General features: G+C 40.7%; 2 protein-coding genes across 3 annotated transcripts in view; both read right to left on the minus strand.

The window, feature by feature from the left end:
• Positions 1-444: 444 nt before the first annotated feature.
• ccdc39 (coiled-coil domain 39 molecular ruler complex subunit) lies at positions 445-17,310 on the minus strand. Its single transcript, XM_072688344.1, has 20 exons — positions 17,136-17,310; positions 16,558-16,677; positions 14,768-14,914; positions 14,423-14,581; positions 13,818-13,910; positions 13,350-13,478; positions 12,136-12,327; positions 11,009-11,112; positions 10,237-10,369; positions 9,250-9,444; positions 8,943-9,107; positions 8,247-8,384; positions 7,759-7,967; positions 6,929-7,052; positions 6,566-6,725; positions 6,257-6,363; positions 4,665-4,805; positions 4,107-4,286; positions 3,252-3,337; positions 445-1,139 (listed from the first exon to the last, which is right to left on the minus strand). The coding sequence occupies exons 1-20, from the start codon at positions 17,223-17,225 to the stop codon at positions 953-955; spliced, it is 2,859 nt and encodes a 952-aa protein (XP_072544445.1). The 5' UTR covers positions 17,226-17,310; the 3' UTR covers positions 445-952.
• A 6,012-nt stretch (positions 17,311-23,322) lies between these two features.
• The window catches only part of dcun1d1 (DCN1, defective in cullin neddylation 1, domain containing 1 (S. cerevisiae)), a 28,675-nt gene continuing 26,642 nt past the window's right edge, over positions 23,323-25,355 (minus strand). For both annotated transcript variants that reach the window (XM_072686994.1, XM_072686993.1), the window contains exons 5-7: positions 24,964-25,046; positions 24,623-24,719; positions 23,323-23,781 (exon numbers count right to left, since the gene is read on the minus strand). In XM_072686994.1, the coding sequence (XP_072543095.1) occupies positions 23,705-23,781; positions 24,623-24,719; positions 24,964-25,046 (257 nt within the window). In that variant the 3' untranslated portion in view covers positions 23,323-23,704. The remainder of the gene's footprint in view (positions 23,782-24,622; positions 24,720-24,963; positions 25,047-25,355) is intronic.

Here is a 25,355-nt window from a genome sequence, read left to right on the forward strand (position 1 = left end):
ACCACCCAGGACCATATTAATAGAGCCACCTAATGACAGAGCTGAATCTATTAAGGCTGCATCACTACAAACCTTTATCTGAACCCCTCTGGTTAAACTCTGATGAGATGTTGGAGACTTACAAAGGCTCTGTCCATCAGTAAAAGCAAGGGATCCCACGAGGAGCATAAGGAGGAGCATTTCTTCTGCCTGATGTCTCCGTTTTCTCTGACTGCTGTGAGGGAGCTTTCACGTAGGACTTTGTTTTAACCTGTTTGGCTCTTTGAGCAACCAGCACTTCCAGTAAAGCAGACACCCAATACCTTCTCTATATCGTTGAAGCTCCGCCCAAGACAGAGACGAATACCAACACACTACCTGCCAAAGAACTGGACACACCCGACGGAGTTATCTTGATGGCGTTGTTTGTAGGACAATTATTATATAAGCCTGTGTGTTTGTTTATGTATTTATTTATTTATTTACAGGACAAATGAGTGATTAATAGAATTCTGATTAAAGAAACTGAACGATATGAAGAAATAAAGAAAAAAAAAACACACTTTTGACTGGTTCTGTATGCAAACATTCATCCGAGCACTTAAAATTAACAGAAATAAATGATTCAGTTAATTAAAGTTCATAGAGTTCATAGAACATTTATAAAGGAAAAGGTTGAGGGTTTTTAATTAAAGCTAAACATTAGAGATAATATTTGCAGCCATTTATCTGGTAATTATTAATGTTTTTTAATGTCTATTCCCATATTTTCCCAAATAAAAACACTTACACTTACAGCGTAGTCAGGTTTTGTCGGATCTCTTAAGCCTTCTGCATACTACTGTAAGGTGCTGTAACTGTGAAATACAGAATCTAGAACAATGGCCATGGTGTATATTTGTAAGCTTTGGAGTCCAATAGTAAAGGGACTGTTGTCATAGCTCTGAGGTGAAGAAGGAGAAGGAGCTGTTCGTTACGGACTCTTCAGCTGACTGCTCCTGCCGCTGCCGCTGCTGCTGCTGCTGCGAGAAGCTCGTGGAGAGGTGCTGGAGACCAGAGGTGACGAGACAGACAGTCCCAATCCCAGTTCCACTGTCTTTATGGTGGGAGACTGCACTGCTGAGCCTCTGGGGCTGCTGTCGACTGACGACCCTGAGGATCTAATACAGACAAAAGCGCAACACCTTAACTCCTCAACACACATCTCACCATGTTCATGTTCATGTTGGTACAGAATAAAGAAGGCCTGTATAAACAGCGATGAAGGAAGGACCACCAGGAAGGACCAGGTGATAAAAAAATCATGAAAAATCGCCCATTTTTACTGCAGTTCAGCCATTGCTCACAAGAGGGCCAGTGAGGGGGGATACCAATTTCAATATAGGAAGACCCATTCAGATGTATTGAAAGTTGGATGGTGTCCAATTACCATATATTTCAATTACGTCAGATACTTTACGGGTGGGGCGGTGTCCGATTACCATATAGGTGTCTTGGAAGAGTATATGCCAACTATGTCAAATATATTGTACGTTTTTTTAAAAAGATGATTTAAATTTCTTTTATACCAATTTTCCATCCTATCCACCTCTCCCTGAAGCCATATCTGTATTTATAGCTGTAAAATTCCATTGTCCACACCACATATTTTCTGTATTGGAATACATTGGAAATTGAGTCGTCATATCTCTGGTTTGGAGCGAGGTAGGACAAAACTAAGTATAGCCCTGTCTAAGTCTAGGTGTCCTTAACATATGGTGTGAGTTTGAAGAAAATCGGAGAAAGTCAAAAATTTGGCCCAAAAACCCCCCAAAAGAAACCCGTCATATCTCTGGTTTGGAGCGAGGTAGGACTAAACTAAGTACAGCCCTGTCTAAGTCTAGGTGTCCTTAACATATGGTGTGAGTTTGAAGAAAATCGGAGAAAGTCAAAAATTTGGCCCAAAAACCCCCCAAAAGAAACCCGTCATATCTCTGGTTTGGAGCGAGGTAGGACTAAACTAAGTACAGCCCTGTCTAAGTCTAGGTGTCCTTAACATATGGTGTGAGTTTGAAGAAAATCGGAGAAAGTCAAAAATTTGGCCCAAAAACCCCCCAAAAGAAACCCGTCATATCTCTGGTTTGGAGCGAGGTAGGACTAAACTAAGTACAGCCCTGTCTAAGTCTAGGTGTCCTTAACATATGGTGTGAGTTTGAAGAAAATCGGAGAAAGTCAAAAATTTGGCCCAAAAACCCCCCAAAAGAAACCCGTCATATCTCTGGTTTGGAGCGAGGTAGGACTAAACTAAGTACAGCCCTGTCTAAGTCTAGGTGTCCTTAACACATGGTATGAGTTTGAAGAAGATCGGAGAAAGTCAAAAATTTGGCCTAAAAAAACTATAAGGGGTACCCCTTTGGGTTTTTTTGGGCCAAATTTTTGACTTTCTCCGATCTTCTTCAAACTCATACCATGTGTTAAGGACATCTAGACTTAGACAGGGCTGTACTTAGTTCTGTCCCACCTCGCTCCAAACCGGAGATATTACGTTTTTTGGGGGGGAGGGTTTTTAGGCCAAATTTTTGACTTTCTCCGATTTTCTTCAAATTCACACCATATGTTAAGGACACCTAGACTTAGACAGGGCTATACTAATAGTTTCGTCCTACCTCGCTCCAAACCAGAGATATGACAACCCAATTTCCAATGTATTCCAATACAGAAAATATGTGGTGTGGACAATGGAATTTTACAGCTATAAATACAGATATGGCTTCAGGGAGAGGTGGATAGGATGGAAAATTGATATAAAAGAAATTTAAAAAATAAAAAATAATTTAACATCCCAATATATTGGGATGTCAATATATTTGACATAGCTGGCATATATTGGAAATGGGAAATCCCACGCCTAGTCTGCTAAATGAATGTCAGAGCAGTGCTGCATGAGCACTAGAAACACACTGTTAGCCCACTGAGATGCTTCACATGTCCCAGTTGGGGAATCAGGTATAAAGGTCAGTACACATTAAACAGTAACGTGTATTGTTTTGTTTAAATTCCGCGACTCTGTTTTTAGTCTGATTAATTCTTGGATTTTTGAAAACTCTGCAGAACTGCATGAGAATAAATGGCCTGTAAGTGTGCAGTTGCTTTATTTACTGTTTCCCAAATAATTCTAATCAAATCTGAGTACTGTGAGGTCGGAGATTTACATCAGGGGCACTCTGAATGTGCTCCGAATGGAGGTGGAATTAGTGAGGGTAGGTGGTGTGCTCTGCCATGGGGAGTTTTACCTCAGAGAGATGGAGCTGCGTGCCGAGCTCATCTTCGAACTCCGACTGGATGGGGTAGAGGCAGGAGAGGGGAGGGGCAGGCTGGCCTACAATGGAAAATAGACAGAATTAAAAAATTTTGTATTGCTTCTTCATACGGTAACATGATCAATTATAACAAGGTTAGGGAGACAGAACACTTTTGATGGTCCTCTTTTGCTTTACTTTGTTAACAGTTTAAGGATTAACAGGATGGTATGGAGTTGAGTCTAAGGTTGAGGTTAGTTTGAGTGAGTATTACGTACGGGTTGGGTAATTGGTGGTCCAAAATGGGGAGAGAATGAGTGAAAATTGGATAAAAAGTATATAAAAAAAACCCTGATAAAATCATTAAAAATATTACATAATTATACCCTTTGTATCATTATGTATAATTACATAAATTTACATAAAAGATACATATTTATAAAGTTTGGTCTATGCTGTTCTTACCTTGGCCTACATGGCCACACTTTGGGCATCAATGATTTAGGCTAACAGTTTAAGGTTTGAGGTCAAGGTTAGTGTTAGATTTGGGATTAGGCTTAAATTGAATTGAATAGCTATTTAGCGGGATAATAATTTGTAATAATAAGCTTATTTTATCATAAAAGTTTCCCCAAAGTGTTTTAATGCAAATAGAACAGAAACAATATCAAATAAAATCTAAATGATAATAAGATTAAAATATTAAAAAGTGCTTTAAAGTGCATAAGTCTTAGCCTTCCTTTTAAATGTACAGAGATCTGATGTAAGGACCATGTTGGCATCGACGGCATCTCCAGTGGACCATCAAAACAAAGCGTCACACCATTTATGGTCTATTAAGTGCTCTACCTGCATGAAGTACATCTGTAACATGGCCTGGAGGTCAGGATGCTCCTCCATGACCTCCAAAAGCATCTTATTCACAGTCCTATTTAAGTCTTTCAGTGCTTTTAGGTCAATGTCCCGCTCCTCGAAGGTCTCCTCTTTGGTCTTCTTAGCTGAGCGAATGTCCTTTGTGAGTTTGGAACACTGCAGCAGAGGACAAGCAGGACAGGAGGAGGAAAAAGTGAGGACATCACCAAATTCAACATGGCAAAGAAATTGGAATCAGGTCTAGCTAAAGCAGTGAGGCGTATGATCTTCTAGGGAATGCTGTAATAGTGTGCTGGGTTAGCAGCAAATTAACTCATGCCACAATGCTCTCCAACACATAACAAGCCAGCAGAATCTTATCTAGAACTTATTATAGTCTTTAAAAGACATGATCTAAACTACACGACTGATTCCAGCGTTATCAGAAGTGCTAATGTGGATATAAGAGATCAGACATCGCTGATTGTAGGTCTCGGCACTCTGAGCATTTGACTTCTGTTTGTTCTGCTGTGATTATAGCTTAGGGAGTCAGACCTGCTTGGTCACTCTATCCAGTTTCTCTTGCTGAGAAGAGAGCTCTTTGTTCAGAAGCAGAATGTGAGCTTGGACGTCATCGTTTTTTCCGTTCTGCGCAGATTCCTCCTGGAGAAGGCTGTTCAGCGAGCTGCTCATGCCCTGCAAACAAACACAGAAAGCAAAACCTGCTGGGGAAGCTAAATTTGACATCCTGCATGAACTGAAATTGAAGTCATTTGCCTCTGGCAGGGTGTCCCACGTTGTTTGTTTTCTGAGACGTTCACTGATGTTCTGATGAAAAAGTGAAACCACAGCCCCCTGAAATGCTCAGGACACTTGAGACTGGAGCTGGGTCATTATAATTTTTTGTTGTTTAGAGGATTCATTACATTTACACTAACATTCACAAGCCTGGAATCAATGTTTTCAATAGCATAACTCCCATTTGGCTAAACATGCTCGTCCTGGAGGCTCAGAGTGGATCAGCGGTCTAATGCGCTACCACTATGACTATGACCACTACGCTTTGCCATGACAGCCGGAGTCTGAGAGAGCACAATCGGCCGTGCTCTCTCCAGGTGGGTAGATGGCGCTCTCTCCCCTCATCACTCTTAAGCAATGGTGCGGTGGAGTTTGGGACCCGGGCTACTCTTCAAGTGTGTCAGCTATCTGGCAATGCCGCATCGGCGGCAATTCCAAAAAAGGTGGCGGCTGGCTTTGCATATATTGTTGGAGACGTGTGTTAAGTCCATTCCCTCCTAGTGTCGGGGGCATTGCTAGTGCTAGGGAGAGCTACAAATCTACCCTCTGAGAGCTCAACAGTAGCGACGCTATGTTAACATCGCTATATAAAAACATCGCTAATACGTCACTAGGCTCTGTAAAGAGAGAGCCCTACGGGAGGAAACGGGATGATTCATTTGCGCTAAAAACAGGTTAAGGGCTTAAAGTTTGCAGCAGGGCTGAGCAATATGGTAAAAATACTATATCACAATATTTACAGACATTTATCACGATACAAATAAGCACTGACTAAATACATTAGGAGCTGCAGATTCTAGTTATTTTTTAAGCCAATTTTTTACCCATTTTGGACATTTGGACCGCTGATTACCCAATCCATACATACGCTTTCCCACATTGCACGCAATGCCCCCCCCCCCCCGACACTAGCGAGGGTGGACCAAAACACAACCCCGCAATTAAGCCACTCACTTTTCAATGCAACCAATGCACCTGCATTTTAAAACGACCCAACATGACTCAGCATGGCCAATCGAAACGATGATTTAACATCAGCAAGTCTTACGCAAAATACGCAGTTTGTGTCGAACACTGCAAGTATGTCTGGAATCTATGCTTTCACTTTCGCTTTTTCATCTTATGGAAGTGTACAGATGTTTGTTTACTTTATATTTATGCCATTGTTTCTGTGTCGCTGTGTTGTAGCAAACAGTACGGTCTGTTCTTTTATTAACGTGTAAATTTTGATGGATCATTTCTAAGGTCCGTGCAAAGTTAAACCTGCAAAGCTAGATGGGGTGTGGTGTACTCTGAGTGCATGAGTGGGACAGCTCATCATGTTGGAATGCTCAGAAACCACCACTCACCTGAACATCCTCCTGTAGTTCTCGGATTTGCCGCCTTTTGTGTTTGTGTTTCTCTTCAGCTGCTCGTTTCTGCTCTTCCAACTTCTTTTTCTCCTGATACTCTGGACCTTTGAAAAACAGCAGCCATTGTTAAGTATTTTAAACAACTACAAACCCACGTACAGGTGGAGTTTCAAGGCTTACGCTAAGTCTAGTTTTAGAGTCCCCGCGTAGTTCAAACGTAGAGCTGCCTCTAGCTAGTAGTAGTGTGCCTCATTACACTCAGCTGTCTCCAACTCACAGGTCCAAGACAGAGAGGCTGGAACTTACTGGACTCTGTCACCTTGTTGAAGGATTTCCGATAGGTGCTGTTCCGATTGTTGACAACATGGAGGGTGTTCTCCAAGGCTTTGATCTCTTTCTCAGTCTTGCGAATCTTGGCGTCCAGCTCGTCCCCCTTGCGCTGAAGCTCCTCTTTCTCCTGAGCTGCCTTCAAGAAGCCAGAATAGAAGCACAATCTGATGAATCATGTAGCTTAGCTTATCAATTTGGTTAGCTGCATTTTCAGATTCAAGCTGTTATCATTATAGAATTATGAACACACACACCCTCAGCTCTGTTACTGGCGTAAACTAAATCACGCTGCTGTTTGACATTAAATATTATTTGTCACTGAGATTGAAGATCTGCTACCTTGATGATGTAGTAGGCCTGAGATTTATCTTCTTCCCCCTCTGGTGCAGCCATAGCGACGGTCATGATCTCATATCTCTTCCTCATCTTGTCGATTTTGGACAGTCGTTCATGCACCTCAGCACTGTGAAGAGATTGCATGGTGGACAGGTTAAGGTAGGTGGAAGGGTAGATTGGTGAATGGACGAATGGATGGGTAGGCAGATGGATGAAACGTTGGATGGATGGCTGGGTGGAAAAGTGAATGAGTGGGTGGGTGTACGGATGAATGGGTGGGGTGGGTGGGGTGGGTGTATGGATGAATGGGTGGGTGGGTGGGTAGGTAAATGGGTGGGTGGATAAATGGGTGGGTGGGATGAATAGGTGGGTGAGGGTTGTGTATGAATGAATGGGTGGGTGGATGGATGAATGGGTGGGTGGATAGATGGATGTATTGGATGAATGAATGGGTGGGTGGGTGGATGGATGAATGGATGGATGGAAAGATGGATCAGTGGGTGGGTAGGTGAAAAAGGTGGAAGTATAGGTAGAAGGGTGGTTGAGTTGGTGGGTTGGTAAACTGGTGGGTTGAGTGGGTGGGGTGAGTTGGTGGGTGAGTTGGTGGGTGGGTAGGCAACTTGGTGGGTGATTTGGCTGGTGAGTGGTTGGTTGAATTAGTGGGTTGAGGTGGTTTGAGTGGGTGGGTGAGTGGAAGAGTTGAGTTGATGTGGGGGTGGGTGGATAAGTTGGTGGTTGAGTTGGTGGGCGGGTGTGTGGACGGGTGATCTACATATAATAGTAAATACATATCACATGTACACACATATCTGTTCAGCTGCACCACGCCTCACCTGAGTCCTTGTCTCTCCTGATCAGTGATCTTGAGCTGCTTAGTCAGCATTTCTCTGTGCACACGGATCTCCTCCTGCCGCTCCTTCATGGCTGTCTGCAGTTGCAGCTGCCTTTTCTCCAGAGAGAGCACACCGTCTGCCCTGTCGTACAGCAGGTCCCGCAGCCGCTTCACCTCCATCCTCAGGATGTTATTGTCCACCATGTTGTCCTGATGCAGGGAAATGGTTGTGTCAGGGCTGGAGCTTTCTTCCAGCTTGTTTCAGGCTTTTCTAAATCATCTAGAGCTGAAGATGTTCTAAAAAACAATCTGAGGAAACATCTCATTTACACAGTTTTCCCCTTAGGCTACATGTATTCAATGAGCCTTCTCTAGTTTTAGCACTGCAGATACAAGACTGAGGTGGTAACAAGTAATGGAAGGTGATCATGATGATCTAAACAGAATAAAACATTTTTGGACCCAAGGTTATGTGGCTATGAGTGAGACCTGCTTCCGAAGGCGAAGCTTCTTCAGCTCTTTGTCCGTGGTGTCATTGAAAAGGTGCAGCTCCTCAATCTTGGTGGTCAAGTCTCTCTTCTCTGCCCCAGTCTTCTCAGCCTCTTTCCTGACACAGCGGATGTCGTCCTGAGAAAACACATTCAAATCTGTACATTTCCTGTGGTCTAATCGAGAAGAATCGCTGCTCTTCTGTGATTTGTGGTGACGCCAGCCCTCCTGCCAGTTCCCGATGACCCATATTCCATTTAAAAGATGTGCAGATACACTACATGAGCAAAAGTATTGGGACACTTGGGACAGTCACTGTTTCTTACAGTAAAATCAGGGATATTGCTTTCTACTAGATTTTGGAGGAGCACTGCTGTGAGAATTTAATTGCATTCAGCGATAAGAGCGTAAGTGTGGTCAGGATAGTGGATGATGATCACCACCCCACCTCATCAACCCCACCTCATCCCAAAAGTATTGGACGGAACCATCATTCCAGAGAACACTATTCTATTGCCAGTACTTCTCTACAGGGACTTAACAATCTGTGTGTCTGTGTGTAAGTGCATTTGCACATCTGTGTCAGCAATGGGTGCAGCCTAAAATAGCTGAATGCATTCATTAGAAGGGGTTTGGACTATTGGCTCCACTATGTGGACACCAAACATGTCTTGGCTGGTCAAACAAAGGTTTCACCTGGAGCTTTTTGAGCTGTGTGGCGAGCATGGCCGCGGTCTTCTTCTTCTCCTCCAGCGCATTGGACAGCTCAGAGGTTCGCTTCTCCAGAGCCTGCTTCTCCTCCGTGTTCACCTCGCCACGCAGGCGAGCCATCTTCCTCTCCAGCAGCTGGATCTGGAAGTCCTGAGGAGAGAAATGGTGCAGACGCAGAAGTTCAGAAGAAGTGCATCAGGAGAAGAGCATGATGGTGCGATCCGAAGATCAGCCCTCATACTTATTAAGGTGATTGGGGGGGGGTATATTTGGGGGGTTGCTTCTCTCTTGCCTGATTGGAGATGATCTCCTGTTGCTTGAGGGCGCTCTGGTCCAGTTTACTAAGGCGGCTGTCCAGGTTAGAGAGAGCTGCCTGGCTGCCGGAAAGTTCGGCTGTGGCGTTCTTTTCTTTCGCCCTAAGAGTCTGCAGTTCCTGACTCTTCCGGAACAGGAGCTCACGTTGCCGTTGCAGCTGGGCATCTATCTCCTGCACACACACACACATAGAGCCATGCTTTTATCCGAAAAAACAAAAACAAAAAAACATTGGTATCTCTACCTTCTTGAAAAAGGGGTTCTTCATAGGTTCTACAAGGGTTCTACATAGAACCCATGCCAACTCAAATGCTCATCTGTATTCGTAATCCCTTGAACCCCAGGTTTATTACTTAGCAATTAATTCTAACGCAGAAACAGCTGTAAACTATCTGATAACCTTTGGGTTCAGCATGTCTTGTGGAGTCCCACAGGGTTCTAATTTAAGGCCTATGAAATTGAGGTTATTACATTGTGGGCTTATATACATGGTCTAAGGGGTTCAAAGGTTCTTCACCTGTTCAAAAGGTCACTCACACTGGTAGAAAAGCCTTAGTAGATGATTCTACATGGCACCAAAATAGGTACCACTATCACTGTGAGTCAAAGAAGTCCTTTTCAGTGCTATATACGACAGCACCCTTTTTTGCCATGGTAAACTCCAATGACCAGAAGACTGGGTCAGAGCATCAGTGCACCTCCAAAACATTAGGCAGGTCCTGTGGGGTGTTCCCAATCAGCAGTGGTCAGTATCTACCAAGGAAGTGCTCCAATGAAGGACAACCAGTGAACCAGCATCAGGGCCATGGACACTAGAGGCTCACTGATGCTAATGGATGCCCCACCTCACAGTTGCTGACATCTTGCTGACAGGTCGGGGGGGGGGTCTTCTCAATATTATAATTTGAATGTTAATGGCTGAATGCCTACATGTAAAGGTGATGATGATAAAGGGAGTGCTCACTTTGATGTGCAGCTCCTGGTCGTGGAGCAGCTGCTCCATCTGTTCTGCTCTCTCTTCCACGCTGAGCGCTGATTCCGTCGCTGCCTGAAGCTTCTCCTCCAGAGCAACGTTCTGGAGCTGGGCCTCTTCCAGCCTGCAAGAACAAATATAACCAGTGCATTTCTCCTCATGTATTTTCTGCCACTCCAGCTTAACTGTACAAGGAAAACTGACTTCTTAAGGGTTATAAGTGGCCTGTCCCAGATCAGCATTGACCGGTGAATGGCCGAGGCCCCCACATCCCATCCAATCTCACTACGTTTTACAGGGGGGCTATAGACAACATCCTGCCCAGCCCGTGTCAGACTGCAGGACCCTGTTGTGTATTGTGAGGATCGCTAAAAAGATAGTCAGGGTGTCTTTAGCCACCATCAACAGCATCTTTCAAAATGCTGTGTGCACATGGTAACCCCTCCCATTGGGAAAATCACTGGAGCATCTGGACCTATATTCTAGATCCTTCCCAACATCCACTGCAGACTGACCACACACCACCTAACCATCACTGTACCCGCACTCGCACCCGTACACTTTCTAAAGAATGGCATTGTGTTCCACGGTAGACCACTTGCCTCAATGATCTGCACTACCTGAACTCATCAGGTGATTATGAAGATCCTTCATGACCTGACCCTGTTTTGTTAGAGCAAGCCAAGCAAGACTGAATGTACAGGCAGCTCGCAAAAGTCTGCAAAAGCCTTTCATTTGTTTGATGCACGTTTCACAGCATTACTTGGTGGTTTTGTTGCCGATGTCCTTCTTCATGCTGGTTAAGTTCGACCTCATAGCCTCCACATCTGTAGCAGCACGATCCACTGTTCCCTTCAGAGTCTCCAGCTGTGGGAGAACAACATCGTTTCTACATCAATGGCAAAGTCTCACTCATACCACCATCATACAGTGACATACAGTGTTATTAGGCAGAGGTCATGAAAAAGTGGACAAACAGGGCTACGCTGGAGTTCAACCCTGCTCCTGGAGACCCCCTTTGCCATCTCACATGTTTTTGTTTTTTTTGTACAAACTTGTTAACTGATTCAGACCAGAGCAAACCAACTATAGGTGTGAAACCGCTGTTAGGTTAAAGCTGAAACCTTCAGGAAAGTAACTCTCCAGGAGACAGGTTGGAGACCCTTACTTTCCCTTAAGATTGCCCTTAAACATCCTTTAAAGTTAAGTCTGTTGCAGAGAAAATGCCTTAGAAAAAGCCTAAGGGCTTTTTTTACGGGAAATCGTCTTAGACCCTTAAATGTAATTCCTTAAAAAAATGTTAAGGGTTGCATAAAGTTCCTTAACAGTAATTTCCCTTAGAATTATTTAAGTGACAGAATACCATCACTCTGAGAACAAGAAGAATATGGCAAATATGGACTTTTTTGAGAATTGTGAAGACGAGCGTGTACCTAGTTTTTTGAGAATCCTCTAGACCATCTTAAATGAGCTACAGTTATTAAGAAAGTACAGATTTGACCGTCCTTCAATTTATGAAATCGGCAGCAAGTTAGAAGACAATCTCGGCCACTGATTACGCTGCACTTTTTTGCAACTGGGAGTTTCCAGTCTGTGGTGGGAGAGGTTTTCCACATCCACAACAGTCTTCCGAGTGCCAGACTGCTCACCGAGTGGCAGGTGAAAGTCCCATCCTTGGGACACTCTATTAATGTACAGCTGGTGTGGCGTCACCTTAGCAAAATCACAATGGAAACAGTGGAACTTCACTGCAGTAGAACCTCTTTAACACACTTAAGCAATTCTCTTGGCTGCAGAAAAATCTTCCCTTGAGGTTTACACTAAGGTGTGTTATGCGACCGGGCACAGAACTGAACTATAAGACTTGTAATGTTGACACACAACACACACCTCATCCTGCAGACGGGTCCGGTTGCTCTCCTGCTCCTGAAGCTGCTGCTGGAGCCTGCCGGCTTGCCGCTCAGCGGCTGCGATCCTCCTCTCGCACTCCTTGTTGTTCTCCGTCTCGCTGCTCAGGAAGTTCTTCTTCTCCTTTATCAGCAGGTCTCTCTCACGGATCTCCTGGTTCACCTCCGCCAGCAGCTAGGACAGGAAAAGGAAAGGCCACTAAGCAACACTGTAGTAAAGACCTGGGATACCATAGCAACCACTTTGCAACACTATAGCAGCCACTTTGAAAGCTATAGCCACCTAGCACCAAAACAACACCACTGCAATCACCTGAAATACTATAGCAACCATGTAGCAACACTAGCAACCACCCAGCATCACCATAACAACGAGTTGGAATGCTATACCCACTACCTAGCAACACTACAGTGACAACCTGTGATGCCATAGCAACCACCTAAACACCATAGCAACCACCTAGCAACATCATATCAAGCACTTGGAATGCCATAGCAACCAAGCAGCCACACCATAGCAACCAACTAACCTAGTAAAAACCTTTTTCACCTTATTGACCACATGGCAACAGCCTAGTAACTGCCTAGAAGTCAAAACCACTCAAGCTGTGCAACGGTTCCGTGTTTGCTTCAGGAAATACACTTTTTTAGTTGTTACCATTAAAACAAAAAATAAAAAATAATTTAATTGACATACATATACATATATATATATATATATATATATATATATATATATATATATCTTCCATTTCTTGAAATTAAAAGACAAAAATATGACACAAATGGGAACTCTTCCAACACTCACAAACACAAATTCGGTGTTGAGACTAAAAATTTACTTAGTTCCAACATTCAGCAGAGTTGGAACATTCTGCGCTAGTTTCAATTAGAATAAAAAAATAACACCTTCTTGTTACTGTAAGCAAAAACGGTCATTAAAGCATTAAAGATGTTCATCAGAAGATCAAAAAAAGAGGTTCCTCAAATGTTACATGACCTCCATACACTATATATACTGCTAATGAATGACTACAAGGATAACTTTTCCGAGCGAAGGCACCACCTGCTGGTCAAAAAGCAGAAAGCAGGCCAGGAAACATGCTGCACACATACAGCTATGGGGTACAGGCCTGATTAACAAAACGAAAAAAGACGGATGCTGAGAGATGTGGCTGGAATGTAGATGCTGGTTACCAGAGCGCACTGCTGCATCTCCTGGTCTCTCTTCCTCATCTGCTCGATGGTGTTCTCCCACTGCCGGATCAGCTCCTGCCTCTCCAGATGAGCCTGCCGGAACGTCTCTGCAGTCTTGTCCAGGCCGATCTGCGCTCCAGAAACAGACAGAAGTTTACAGTGAGGAAAAAACCACACACAGCAAACCCTTTAAAATATGCTTGGATGCATATTTTTGGATGGTGGACCCACTCTCAAGAAGCCCAGAAGTGTCTGCTGGGCTCAATACACTTGTACCAGCACCACACAAACCGCTGTGTCCACTGTGGACAATAACCACTGTGGTCCGAAATGATGAACAAGGTTTCTGATAAAGTGGCCGGGTGAGTGAAAGTACAAGGTAGGAGTCACTGCTGGGTTGAGAATGTCCCACCACTCAAATACAGCAGGAGGCTTGAGAAACTGTGGAGGAATGTCTGTTTTGCTGACCTGTGCTGTGATGGTCTCGGTTAGCTGGTTGTCCAAGGCCTTTCTCTTCTGGTTGGCCTCCTGAGTCAGTTTCTCAACACTCAGAGTCAGTTCCTGTGTGGCACAGAAGAGTCATCTGTAATCACCATCAGTTGTTAGTGATGAGAGCGTTCCCTGGGTCTGAAAGCCCAGGTGTTTAATGTGATAAGATATACACCAAATGGACAAAAGTATTGGGACACCAGGAGAGAGGAAGGGCAATTGTGCTTTCTCTCTCAGGCTCTGGCCGCTGATGAAAGGAGGCATGACCCAGGATTTGAACCTGTGCCTTAGTTTGCTGGACCAGATTTTCATTTTCCACTAAAACTTACCTCATCTGCCCAACGTCCTTCTGACAGCAAATTGCTGTCTGGTACCTGCTGGGACTGTACAGCAATACAACACTCTCACCTCAGTCACCTCAGCCCTCAGGGATCAATTAGGGGTTACACTATACATGCCAGTCCTGGGGATCCAACCAGCGATCTTCCAGTCCCAAGCCCACTTTTCTAACCTTTAGACCATGGCTGACCTGCCGGTGTAAGCACGGCTTTGTCTGTGTAACCTACCTAACACTACACACTCACTCGGATTCTGCTCTCGTCCTGCTGAGCGTATTTGATGATGACCATGGTATCCTCGTCTTTGCGTGCCGACTCCTCCAGCCAGGCGTCCAGAGTCTGTTGGTCCCAGTTCAGTCGACTCTTCAGCTCCTCCAGCTTCTGAGTGGCTTTGAAGATGTTGTTCTAAACAGTGGAAAAGCAGTTCAACAATTATAAAGTTCAGCATATCTAACATTTCTTTTGTGAAACTGTTTGAATATAATAAGATCAGAACAAATACAGCAACTCCAGCCCAACTTATCATTTACATACTAAACCCTGGGCATGTCCAAACTTTTGACCAACACCGAACCCCACTCCTCCTCCTACCTCCTGCGAGTTCTTCTTCTCCCGCAGCGATCCCAGCTCACTCTCCAGCTGAGCGATCTCCTGCCGCAGGCGTCCCATCTCCCTTTCTGCCAGGGCTCTGAAATGCACCTCAGATTCCTCCTCTTTCTCTCTGGCTGTGCACAGCGCCTGCGGAAACATCAGCCTTCAGCCAACCGCTGATCACTCGCTCAGAATGAAAGAAAATGAGAGGAAAAAAAACAAACTAAACAAAACATATACAGTGGAGTTTCTGCTGTTCGTCTGGTGCTCATTTCCAGAGTGAACTGCATTACAATCAGGTTACACAGGCAGGAGGATGTAGTGTTAGGGGTCCTCCTTAAGCACTTTCACTGGTGTAGTTTGGTGTACTTGGTTGGCGAGTGTACTGATTACTAAATAATTCATAGTAGTTGCTAAATAATTTATTGTAGATACTGAATAATTCATATATATCATATAATTTGTAGTAAATACTGAATAATTCATAGTAGATACTGAATAACTAAAAGATACTAAATACTTCATATTAGATACTGAATGATTTTAGCAGATCTTAGTGAATTTTAGTGAATAATTAATAGAGAATACTGAATAATTTGCAGTAAATATTTAAATAATGTTAGTAGATACTGAATAACTGTAGTAAATACTGAATAACTTTAGTAGATAGTAAATAACCAGTAAATACTGAATAATTTTAGTAGATACTAAATAATTAGTTGATTCTGAATAATTCGTAGTAAATACTGCACAATTTTAGTAGAATTTTTGTATACTGAATAATGCATAGTTGATACTATATAATCCATAATAGATACTGATTCATTAATAGATACTGAACATTTTTTGCAGATACTGAATAATTCAATAATAGTAGATAATAATAATAATAATAATAATAATAATAATAAGTAGATAGTAAATAATTCATAGTGGGTACTGAACAACTCATAGTAGATACTAAAAATATTCCATAGATGCTGAATAACTCAAGTGAACTTAAACAATTCTTAGTAGACAGTGAATAATTCATACCCACTGAATAACTGTAGTAAATACTGAATAACTTTAGTAGATAGTAAATAACCAGTAAATACTGAATAATTTTAGTAGATACTAAATAATTAGTTGATTCTGAATAATTCGTAGTAAATACTGCACAATTTTAGTAGAATTTTTGTATACTGAATAATGCATAGTTGATACTATATAATCCATAATAGATACTGATTCATTAATAGATACTGAACATTTTTTGCAGATACTGAATAATTCAATAATAGTAGATAATAATAATAATAATAATAATAATAAGTAGATAGTAAATAATTCATAGTGGGTACTGAACAACTCATAGTAGATACTAAAAATATTCCATAGATGCTGAATAACTCAAGTGAACTTAAACAATTCTTAGTAGACAGTGAATAATTCATACCCACTGAATAACTGTAGTAGATACTGAACAATTCATAGTAGATACTGAATACTTGAAGTAAATACTAAATATCTGTAACAGATGCTGAATAATTTGGGGTAGGTACTGATATCTGCTACACCGGTCACCAAACCACACAGTTCCCAGCAGATTCTCCCAGGCAAGAGACCACAGTTTGGACCAAGGACCAAGGACGTGTTTGGCCAGTCGACTAGGTTTAGGGTAAGGAGAGCAATGTGCAAATGAGATTTCTCAGTAAACCATGACTTTAACGGTGGACTGGAAGGACGGGACAGTGGCGTGCCGATGTGCTGATGGCTGGAATGCTGATGCTGATGGTGTTAGGAGGCACCTGAGTGTGAGAGAGCTCCTGTTGGACGTTCCTCAGGTGTTCGGCCATGGCATTTATCCCGTCCTTGCACTGACTCAGTTTATTTTGCACGTTGGCCTTCTCCTTCTGCTTTCGCTGAAGCTAAACCGTGGAAAGGAAGAACACAGACAGAGCCAGTGATAGCCAACACTTATACCAGTGCTTCCCCACCCTGGTCCCGGAGGACCCCCCTGTCCTGCACATGGTAGGGGTTCCCAGCTCTAACACACCACCTTCAGCTCAGGAAAGGCTCGATGACGAGCTGATGAGCTGGGTCAGGCGTGTTGGTGAAGGGTAGCTAAACACTAGGATGTGCAGGACAGGAGCAGGTCTTCCAGAACCAGGGTTGGGAACCAATGACCTCTATAGTGAATTGGGCTCATATTTTACCTTAAAAAATGAAATATCAATATTTCACATACAAAAACAGCTGGAAATGCCTTAATAGGGTTGAAGTTACACCGGGGACCAAACCTGTCAGAAACTAGCTATCTAGCTAAGACAAGCTAGTTAGCCAAACTTCTTAACTAGCGCTAGCTAGCTAGCACCCTCAGCCTCACCTCCTCCTCCAGGGCTTTATTTTCAGCGTTAGCCACAGGAATGGCGAAACCTTGGTCCCAGGCTACCTCAGACAGAACCGTGCCGGCCATTCTGTCCTCCTTTTCTAGCAGGAATGAGCTGAAATAAGGACTGAAAGCTACCTAGCTAGCTAGCTGTGCGTTTCGCTCCTCAGCGCACTGTTGTTTTACACGTTGCTTAGCAACGGTGCCGCCGAGGAACGCACCGCCGTCCGCCGACAGAGGGCGCCAAATCTGTTCTTAACCAGGGTCCGTATTAATCCCTGCCAAACAGCGACCCCCAGCCCAGACCACCTCATCTCACCTCACCTCACCCCACACACCTGTGTGAAGGAAATCCTTCAAGATGGCTCCTGAGCAGTTATTAAATTAATTTGAGGGATTACCGAGTAATTAATACTGAATACTTTATAGTACTGAATAACAGTACATTTATAGAATATACTAAATGATTTATAGAAGTAAAATCATTTAAGTAAAAGTAGACACTGATTAACAATAACCGTGGATACTGCATAATCCTCGATACTGAATAATTCATAGTGGATACTGAACATTTTATAGATGTGACAATTATTGTAGTAGCGGTTAGTGAACATGTGAAGTAGATACTGAGAAATACATAGCGGTCAGTGAATAAGTGAAGTAGATACTGAGTAATACATAGCGGTTAGTGAACATGTGAAGTAGATACTGAGTAATACATAGCGGTCAGTGAATAAGTGAAGTAGATACTGAGTAATACATAGCGGTCAGTGAATAAGCAGATACTGAGTACTACATAGCGATTAGTGAATAAGAGAAGTAGATACTGAGAAATACATAGCGGTCAGTGAACATGTGAAGTAGATACTGAGAAATACATAGCGGTCAGTGAATAAGTGAAGTAGATACTGAGTAATACATAGCGGTTAGTGAACATGTGAAGTAGATACTGAGTAATACATAGCGGTTAGTGAATAAGTGAAGTAGATACTGAGAAATACATAGCGGTTAGTGAATAAGTGAAGTAAATACTGAGTACTATATAGCGGTCAGTGAATAAGTGAAGTAGATACTGAGAAATACATAGCGGTTAGTGAATAAGTGAAGTAAATACTGAGTACTATATAGCGGTCAGTGAATAAGTGAAGTAGATACTGAGTAATACATAGCGGTCAGTGAATAAGTGAAGTAGATACTGAGTAATACATAGCGGTCAGTGAATAAGTGAAGTAGATACTGAGTAATACATAGCGGTTAGTGAACATGTGAAGTAGATACTGAGTAATACATAGTGGTTAGTGAAGAAGTAGATACTGAGTACTACATAGCGGTCAGTGAATAAGTGAAGTAGATACTGAGTACTACATAGCGGTCAGTGAATAAGTGAAGTAGATACTGAGTACTACATAGCGGTTAGTGAATAAGTGAAGTAGATACTGAGTACTACATAGCGGTTAGTGAATAAGTGAAGTAAATACTGAGTAATACATAGCAGTTCATGAATAAGTAGATACTGAGTAATAAATATTGGTTAGTGAATAAGTGAAGTAGATACTGAGAAATACATAGCGGTTGGTGAAGAAGTAGATACTGAGTAATACATAGCGGTCAGTGAATAAGTGAAGTAAATACTGAGTAATACATAGCGGTTAGTGAATAAGTGAAGTAGATACTGAGTAATACATAGCAGTTCATGAATAAGTAGATACTGAGTAATAAATATTGGTTAGTGAATAAGTGAAGTAGATACTGAGAAATACATAGCGGTTGGTGAAGAAGTAGATACTGAGTAATACATAGCGGTCAGTGAATAAGTGAAGTAAATACTGAGTAATACATAGCAGTTCATGAATAAGTAGATACTGAGTAATAAATATTGGTTAGTGAATAAGTGAAGTAGATACTGAGTAATACATAGCGGTTAGTGAATAAGTGAAGTAGATACTGAGTAATACATAGCGGTTGGTGAAGAAGTAGATACTGAGTAATACATAGCGGTTAGTGAATAAGTGAAGTAGATACTGAGTAATACATAGCGGTTAGTGAATAAGTGAAGTAGATACTGAGTAATACATAGCGGTTAGTGAATAAGTGAAGTAGATACTGAGTAATACATAGCGGTTGGTGAATAAGTGAAGTAGATACTGAGTAATACATAGCGGTTAGTGAATAAGTGAAGTAGATACTGAGTAATACATAGTGAATAAGCAGATACTGAGTACTACATAGCGGTTAGTGAATAAGTGAAGTAGATACTGAATAATACATAGCGGTCAGTGAATAAGTGAAGAAGATACTGAGTAATACATAGCGGTTGGTGAAGAAGTAGATACTGAGTAATACATAGCGGTTAGTGAATAAGTGAAGTAGATACTGAGTAATACATAGCGGTTGGTGAAGAAGTAGATACTGAGTACTACATAGTGGTTAGTGAATAAGTGAAGTAGATACTGAGTAATACATAGCGGTTAGTGAATAAGTGAAGTAGATACTGAGTAATACATAGCGGTTGGTGAATAAGCAGATACTGAGTAATACATAGTGGTTAGTGAATAAGTGAAGTAGATACTGAGTAATACATAGCGGTTAGTGAAGAAGTAGATACTGAGTAATACATAGCGGTTAGTGAAGAAGTAGATACTGAGTAATACATAGTTAGTGAATAAGTAAAGTAGATACTGAGTAATACATAGCGGTTAGTTAATAAGTGAAGTAGATACTGAGTACTACATAGTGGTTAGTGAATAAGTGAAGTAGATACTGAGTAATACATAGCAGTTAGTGAATAAGTGAAGTAGATACTGAGTAATACATAGTGAATAAGTGAAGTAGATACTGAGTACTACATAGCGGTTAGTTAATAAGTGAAGTAGATACTAAGTAATACATAGCAGTTAGTGAAGAAGTAGATACTGAGTACTACATAGCAGTTAGTTAATAAGTGAAGTAGATACTGAGTAATACATAGTGAATAAGTGAAGTAGATACTGAGTAATACATAGTGGTTAGTGAATAAGTGAAGTAGATACTGAGTAATACATAGCGGTTAGTGAATAAGTGAAGTAGATACTGAGTAATACATAGCAGTTAGTGAATAAGTGAAGTAGATACTGAGTAATACATAGTGAATAAGTGAAGTAGATACTGAGTAATACATAGCGGTTAGTGAATAAGTGAAGTAGATACTGAGTACTACATAGCGGTTAGTGAATAAGTGAAGTAGATACTGAGTAATACATAGCGGTTAGTTAATAAGTGAAGTAGATACTAAGTAATACATAGCGGTTAGTGAAGAAGTAGATACTGAGTACTACATAGCGGTTAGTGAATAAGTGAAGTAGATACTGAGTACTACATAGCGGTTAGTTAATAAGTGAAGTAGATACTAAGTAATACATAGTGGTTAGTAAAGAAGTAGATACTGAGTAATACATAGCGGTTAGTGAAGAAGTAGATACTGAGTAATACATAGTTAGTGAATAAGTGAAGTAGATACTGAGTAATACATAGCGGTTAGTGAAGAAGTAGATACTGAGTATTACATAGTTAGTGAATAAGTGAAGTAGATACTGAGTACTACATAGCGGTTAGTTAATAAGTGAAGTAGATACTGAGTAATACATAGCGGTTAGTTAATAAGTGAAGTAGATACTAAGTAATACATAGTGGTTAGTAAAGAAGTAGATACTGAGTAATACATAGCGGTTAGTGAAGAAGTAGATACTGAGTAATACATAGTTAGTGAATAAGTGAAGTAGATACTGAGTACTACATAGCGGTTAGTTAATAAGTGAAGTAGATACTGAGTAATACATAGCGGTTAGTTAATAAGTGAAGTAGATACTAAGTAATACATAGCGGTTAGTGAAGAAGTAGATACTGAGTACTACATAGCGGTTAGTGAATAAGTGAAGTAGATACTGAGTACTACATAGCGGTTAGTGAATAAGTGAAGTAGATACTGAGTACTACATAGCGGTTAGTTAATAAGTGAAGTAGATACTAAGTAATACATAGTGGTTAGTAAAGAAGTAGATACTGAGTAATACATAGCGGTTAGTGAAGAAGTAGATACTGAGTAATACATAGCGGTTAGTGAAGAAGTAGATACTGAGTAATACATAGCGGTTAGTGAAGAAGTAGATACTGAGTAATACATAGCGGTTAGTGAAGAAGTAGATACTGAGTAATACATAGTTAGTGAATAAGTGAAGTAGATACTGAGTAATACATAGCGGTTAGTGAAGAAGTAGATACTGAGTATTACATAGTTAGTGAATAAGTGAAGTAGATACTGAGTACTACATAGCGGTTAGTTAATAAGTGAAGTAGATACTGAGTAATACATAGTGGTTAGTGAATAAGTAGATACTGAGTACTACATAGCAGTTAGTTAATAAGTGAAGTAGATACGGAGTAATACATGGTGGTTAGTGAATAAGTAGATACTGAGTAATACATAGCGGTTAGTTAATAAGTGAAGTAGATACTGAGTAATACATGGTGGTTAGTGAATAAGTAGATACTGAGTAATACATAGCAGTTAGTTAATAAGTGAAGTAGATACTGAGTAATACATGGTGGTTAGTGAATAAGTAGATACTGAGTAATACATAGCGGTTAGTTAATAAGTGAAGTAGATACTGAGTAATACATGGTGGTTAGTGAATAAGTAGATACTGAGTAATACATAGCGGTTAGTTAATAAGTGAAGTAGATACTGAGTAATACATAGTGGTTAGTGAATAAGTAGATACTGAGTACTACATAGCAGTTAGTTAATAAGTGAAGTAGATACTGAGTAATACATGGTGGTTAGTGAATAAGTAGATACTGAGTAATACATAGCAGTTAGTTAATAAGTGAAGTAGATACTGAGTAATACATGGTGGTTAGTGAATAAGTAGATACTGAGTAATACATAGCAGTTAGTTAATAAGTGAAGTAGATACTGAGTAATACATAGCGGTTAGTTAATAAGTGAAGTAGATACTGAGTAATACATGGTGGTTAGTGAATAAGTAGATACTGAGTAATACATAGCAGTTAGTTAATAAGTGAAGTAGATACTGAGTAATACATAGCGGTTAGTTAATAAGTGAAGTAGATACTGAGTAATACATGGTGGTTAGTGAATAAGTAGATACTGAGTAATACATAGCGGTTAGTTAATAAGTGAAGTAGATACTGAGTAATACATAGTGGTTAGTGAATAAGTAGATACTGAGTACTACATAGCAGTTAGTTAATAAGTGAAGTAGATACTGAGTAATACAAAGTGGTTAGTGAATAAGTAGATACTGAGTACTACATAGCGGTTAGTTAATAAGTGAAGTAGATACTGAGTAATACATAGCAGTTAGTTAATGAGAGAAGTAGATACTGAGTAATAAAATAGTGGTTAGTGAATAAGTAGATACTGAGTAATACATAGTGAATAAGCAGATACTGAGTAATACATAGCGGTTAGTGAATAAGTGAAGTAGATACTGAGTAATACATAGCAGTTAGTTAATGAGAGAAGTAGATACTGAGTAATAAAATAGCGGTTAGTGAAGAAGTAGATATATATCTCCCCACGGATCTCCACCTCCAACCAAAATCCCATCTGATCATCTCATCAGCAATCGGATGTAGTGAATAAAGGCAGAAGCTGCAGGTCTACACAACAAACAGAATAACAAACCTGCAGCCTTTTTCAAAATGGCCAAACCGATTTCGTTAGCACTTAGCTAAACACTGCACTGCTTAATTTTTGTTCACTTACAGAAAGCTGTAAATGGTTTATAACACATTAAATAGAGTGGATAAGCGAATATGTACCATATTGCTGGGGTCCACATTGTGGATAAAGTAAAAACAACTATAAATTCCAATTAAAGTTTTTGTGGACACTCTGATCATTTTCTTTAAAGCAAAACTAATGGAATATACAGAATATTCTGTCATTATGACGATCAAGTTTAATCAAAACCAAACAAGCAGTGTGAAATCATAGCCATTTTCTTAACAGCAACAGAAAATATACAATAGGTCACAATAAAACTAACAAATTTGGGCATTTCTGCACTTCTTCGCTCGTCCCCTAAAAAAAGAGAATACAATCAAAGCTCTGTGTCTCAGATGTTCCATAAAAACCAAAGAAATATAAACAAAACATTCAAAAGCAGGAATGCACACGGAGTATTAAAATTAAGATTTAATATCTGATGAATTTCGACATTCCCCGACCAAAGCAGCCCTGGGTGTAGATTAAGATGGCATGTCTGAGAGTCTGTTGGGTTTTAGCCTTTGCCCTTTTCGGGGAGGGAAAGCGTGACGGGGTCCCAGAGCTTCAACCAGCTTCTGCTGACTTGGGTCGACACAAAAGTGGCACACATCCAAAATGTTACGGTTTAAAAAGCCCAAACCACCGCTAGATGACTGGAGAGGAGACGCGTCTTTCAAATGTCTTTTTGTTGTACGCAGACGTCTCGATCCTGAGGGTTGGAAAGGCAATGTAGATTTCAGTCCAGTTCACTGTGCTCTGGGAGCCAAAGCAGAGGTCCCAATGGGACCTTAAAGGCCTAGACGGCTGTGCTCTTGGTCCCGATGTGCGGCCGAGCAAACTCCACGAAATCATCAATTAGTACTGGCCACGCTCCTGGAAGACAAGGGAATAAAAAATTATAAAAAAAATTAAAAAAAAAAAACACAAAAAAAAGGTGGAAAAATCTGGTCCAGGGAGTGAAAAACTGCCCAGGCAGTTACAACATTTTGAGATGTCTAGAAATCACTATGAAAGGAACAAAGAATGAATATAATATAAATGTATATATAAATAAAAAAAATACAAATAATTAACTAAATCTGGAAACATCCAGTAAGTAAAAAATTCTACAGTCTACAGATGAGAAATTTAGATCCAGAAAGTATAAACCCACCCCAGGATTTTGTCCCAACTACCTGGGCAAATTTATTTTACTGTCTAGGATTATCTGTAAATATTTAGTAAAAATTATTTTTTTATTATTATTTTTTTTTTTTTATTTTTTTTTTATTATTATTTTTTTTTTTTTTATATTTTAGATTTTTGTTCCATTCACATAGATTGGAGTAAAATTCCTAAAAATGCAGCAGCCACGGCAGTTTGACCTAGGGAGTATTTTTTCCTTTTTTTCCTTTTCTTTATTTCATTATTTCGTATTTGGGGTTCTTTTAAGGTCTTCCTTGGTCTACCTTCCTTCAGATAGTTCCATTATTATTTTCTGGCCATTTGTCACCAATGCTAAACATCAAAATAATCTATAGTACTCATTACTTACTTAGTGCTTATTAGTACTTATTCAGTTACTAATGCAACCAGGAACTCAGTATTTTACTCAATGACCCTCAAAAAAACCCACAATGTACAAACTCCCAATCCCAGCCTGATCCTGACGAAGCCAAACAGCTGGAAATGAACAAAAGTGAAAGCTGAAGTAAAGGTGCGTGTGAACACAGACCCTCCTCGTCGTAGTTGGACATGTCGTCGGTTATCATTGTGCTGAAGTCTAACAAGAGGTTCCAAGTGTCTTTGGGAATGGATCTCTTATGGTGCTCCTACAGAAGAAAGAACAGGCTGAGCATTGAGGATGAAGCTGAAACACTGCACTCAGGTCACTCAGTAGCTGCACATACCAGAACGAGTGCTTTCCCTGAAACCGACTGGGCTCGAATTCAAACAAAAGCCATAACTGCCAGGAACTCAACCCAAACCGATTAAGGCGGGAGATTCCCGCTGCACTGAACTCATACTCAGGGCACACTCATTCACTGTAATGGCAGCACCACCATCGTGACTTACCACTAAAAATTTGTTCCACAGGTCTAGGAATTTGAAGCGTCCAGCCAGTACTAAATTCCAGTAGGCGATTGCCATTTCTAAATCTAGAAGAAAGGAAAAACACAAGGTTGTCTGATTTAAGAAAGGCTGTGATCCACAGGTACTGGAGGGAAAAACTAACATTGTAAATATTCTGTTTTTCTGCAGTTTATATTGCAATATTATTTATACAAATAACAACAACAACAATAATAATAATAGTAATAATCCATAAACAGGAATTTCCACCAGATTGTTTCAGAAGTCAATGATCCAACATGCTATGATATTAATAATGACTCAAATAAATTATATTGGGCAGGTACAACCTGCCTCTTGTTGTGTATGTAATTTACATTGACATCATTTTGCAG

Source organism: Salminus brasiliensis, chromosome 9 (genome assembly GCF_030463535.1).
Source record: "Salminus brasiliensis chromosome 9, fSalBra1.hap2, whole genome shotgun sequence".
Lineage (NCBI taxonomy): Eukaryota > Metazoa > Chordata > Actinopteri > Characiformes > Bryconidae > Salminus > Salminus brasiliensis.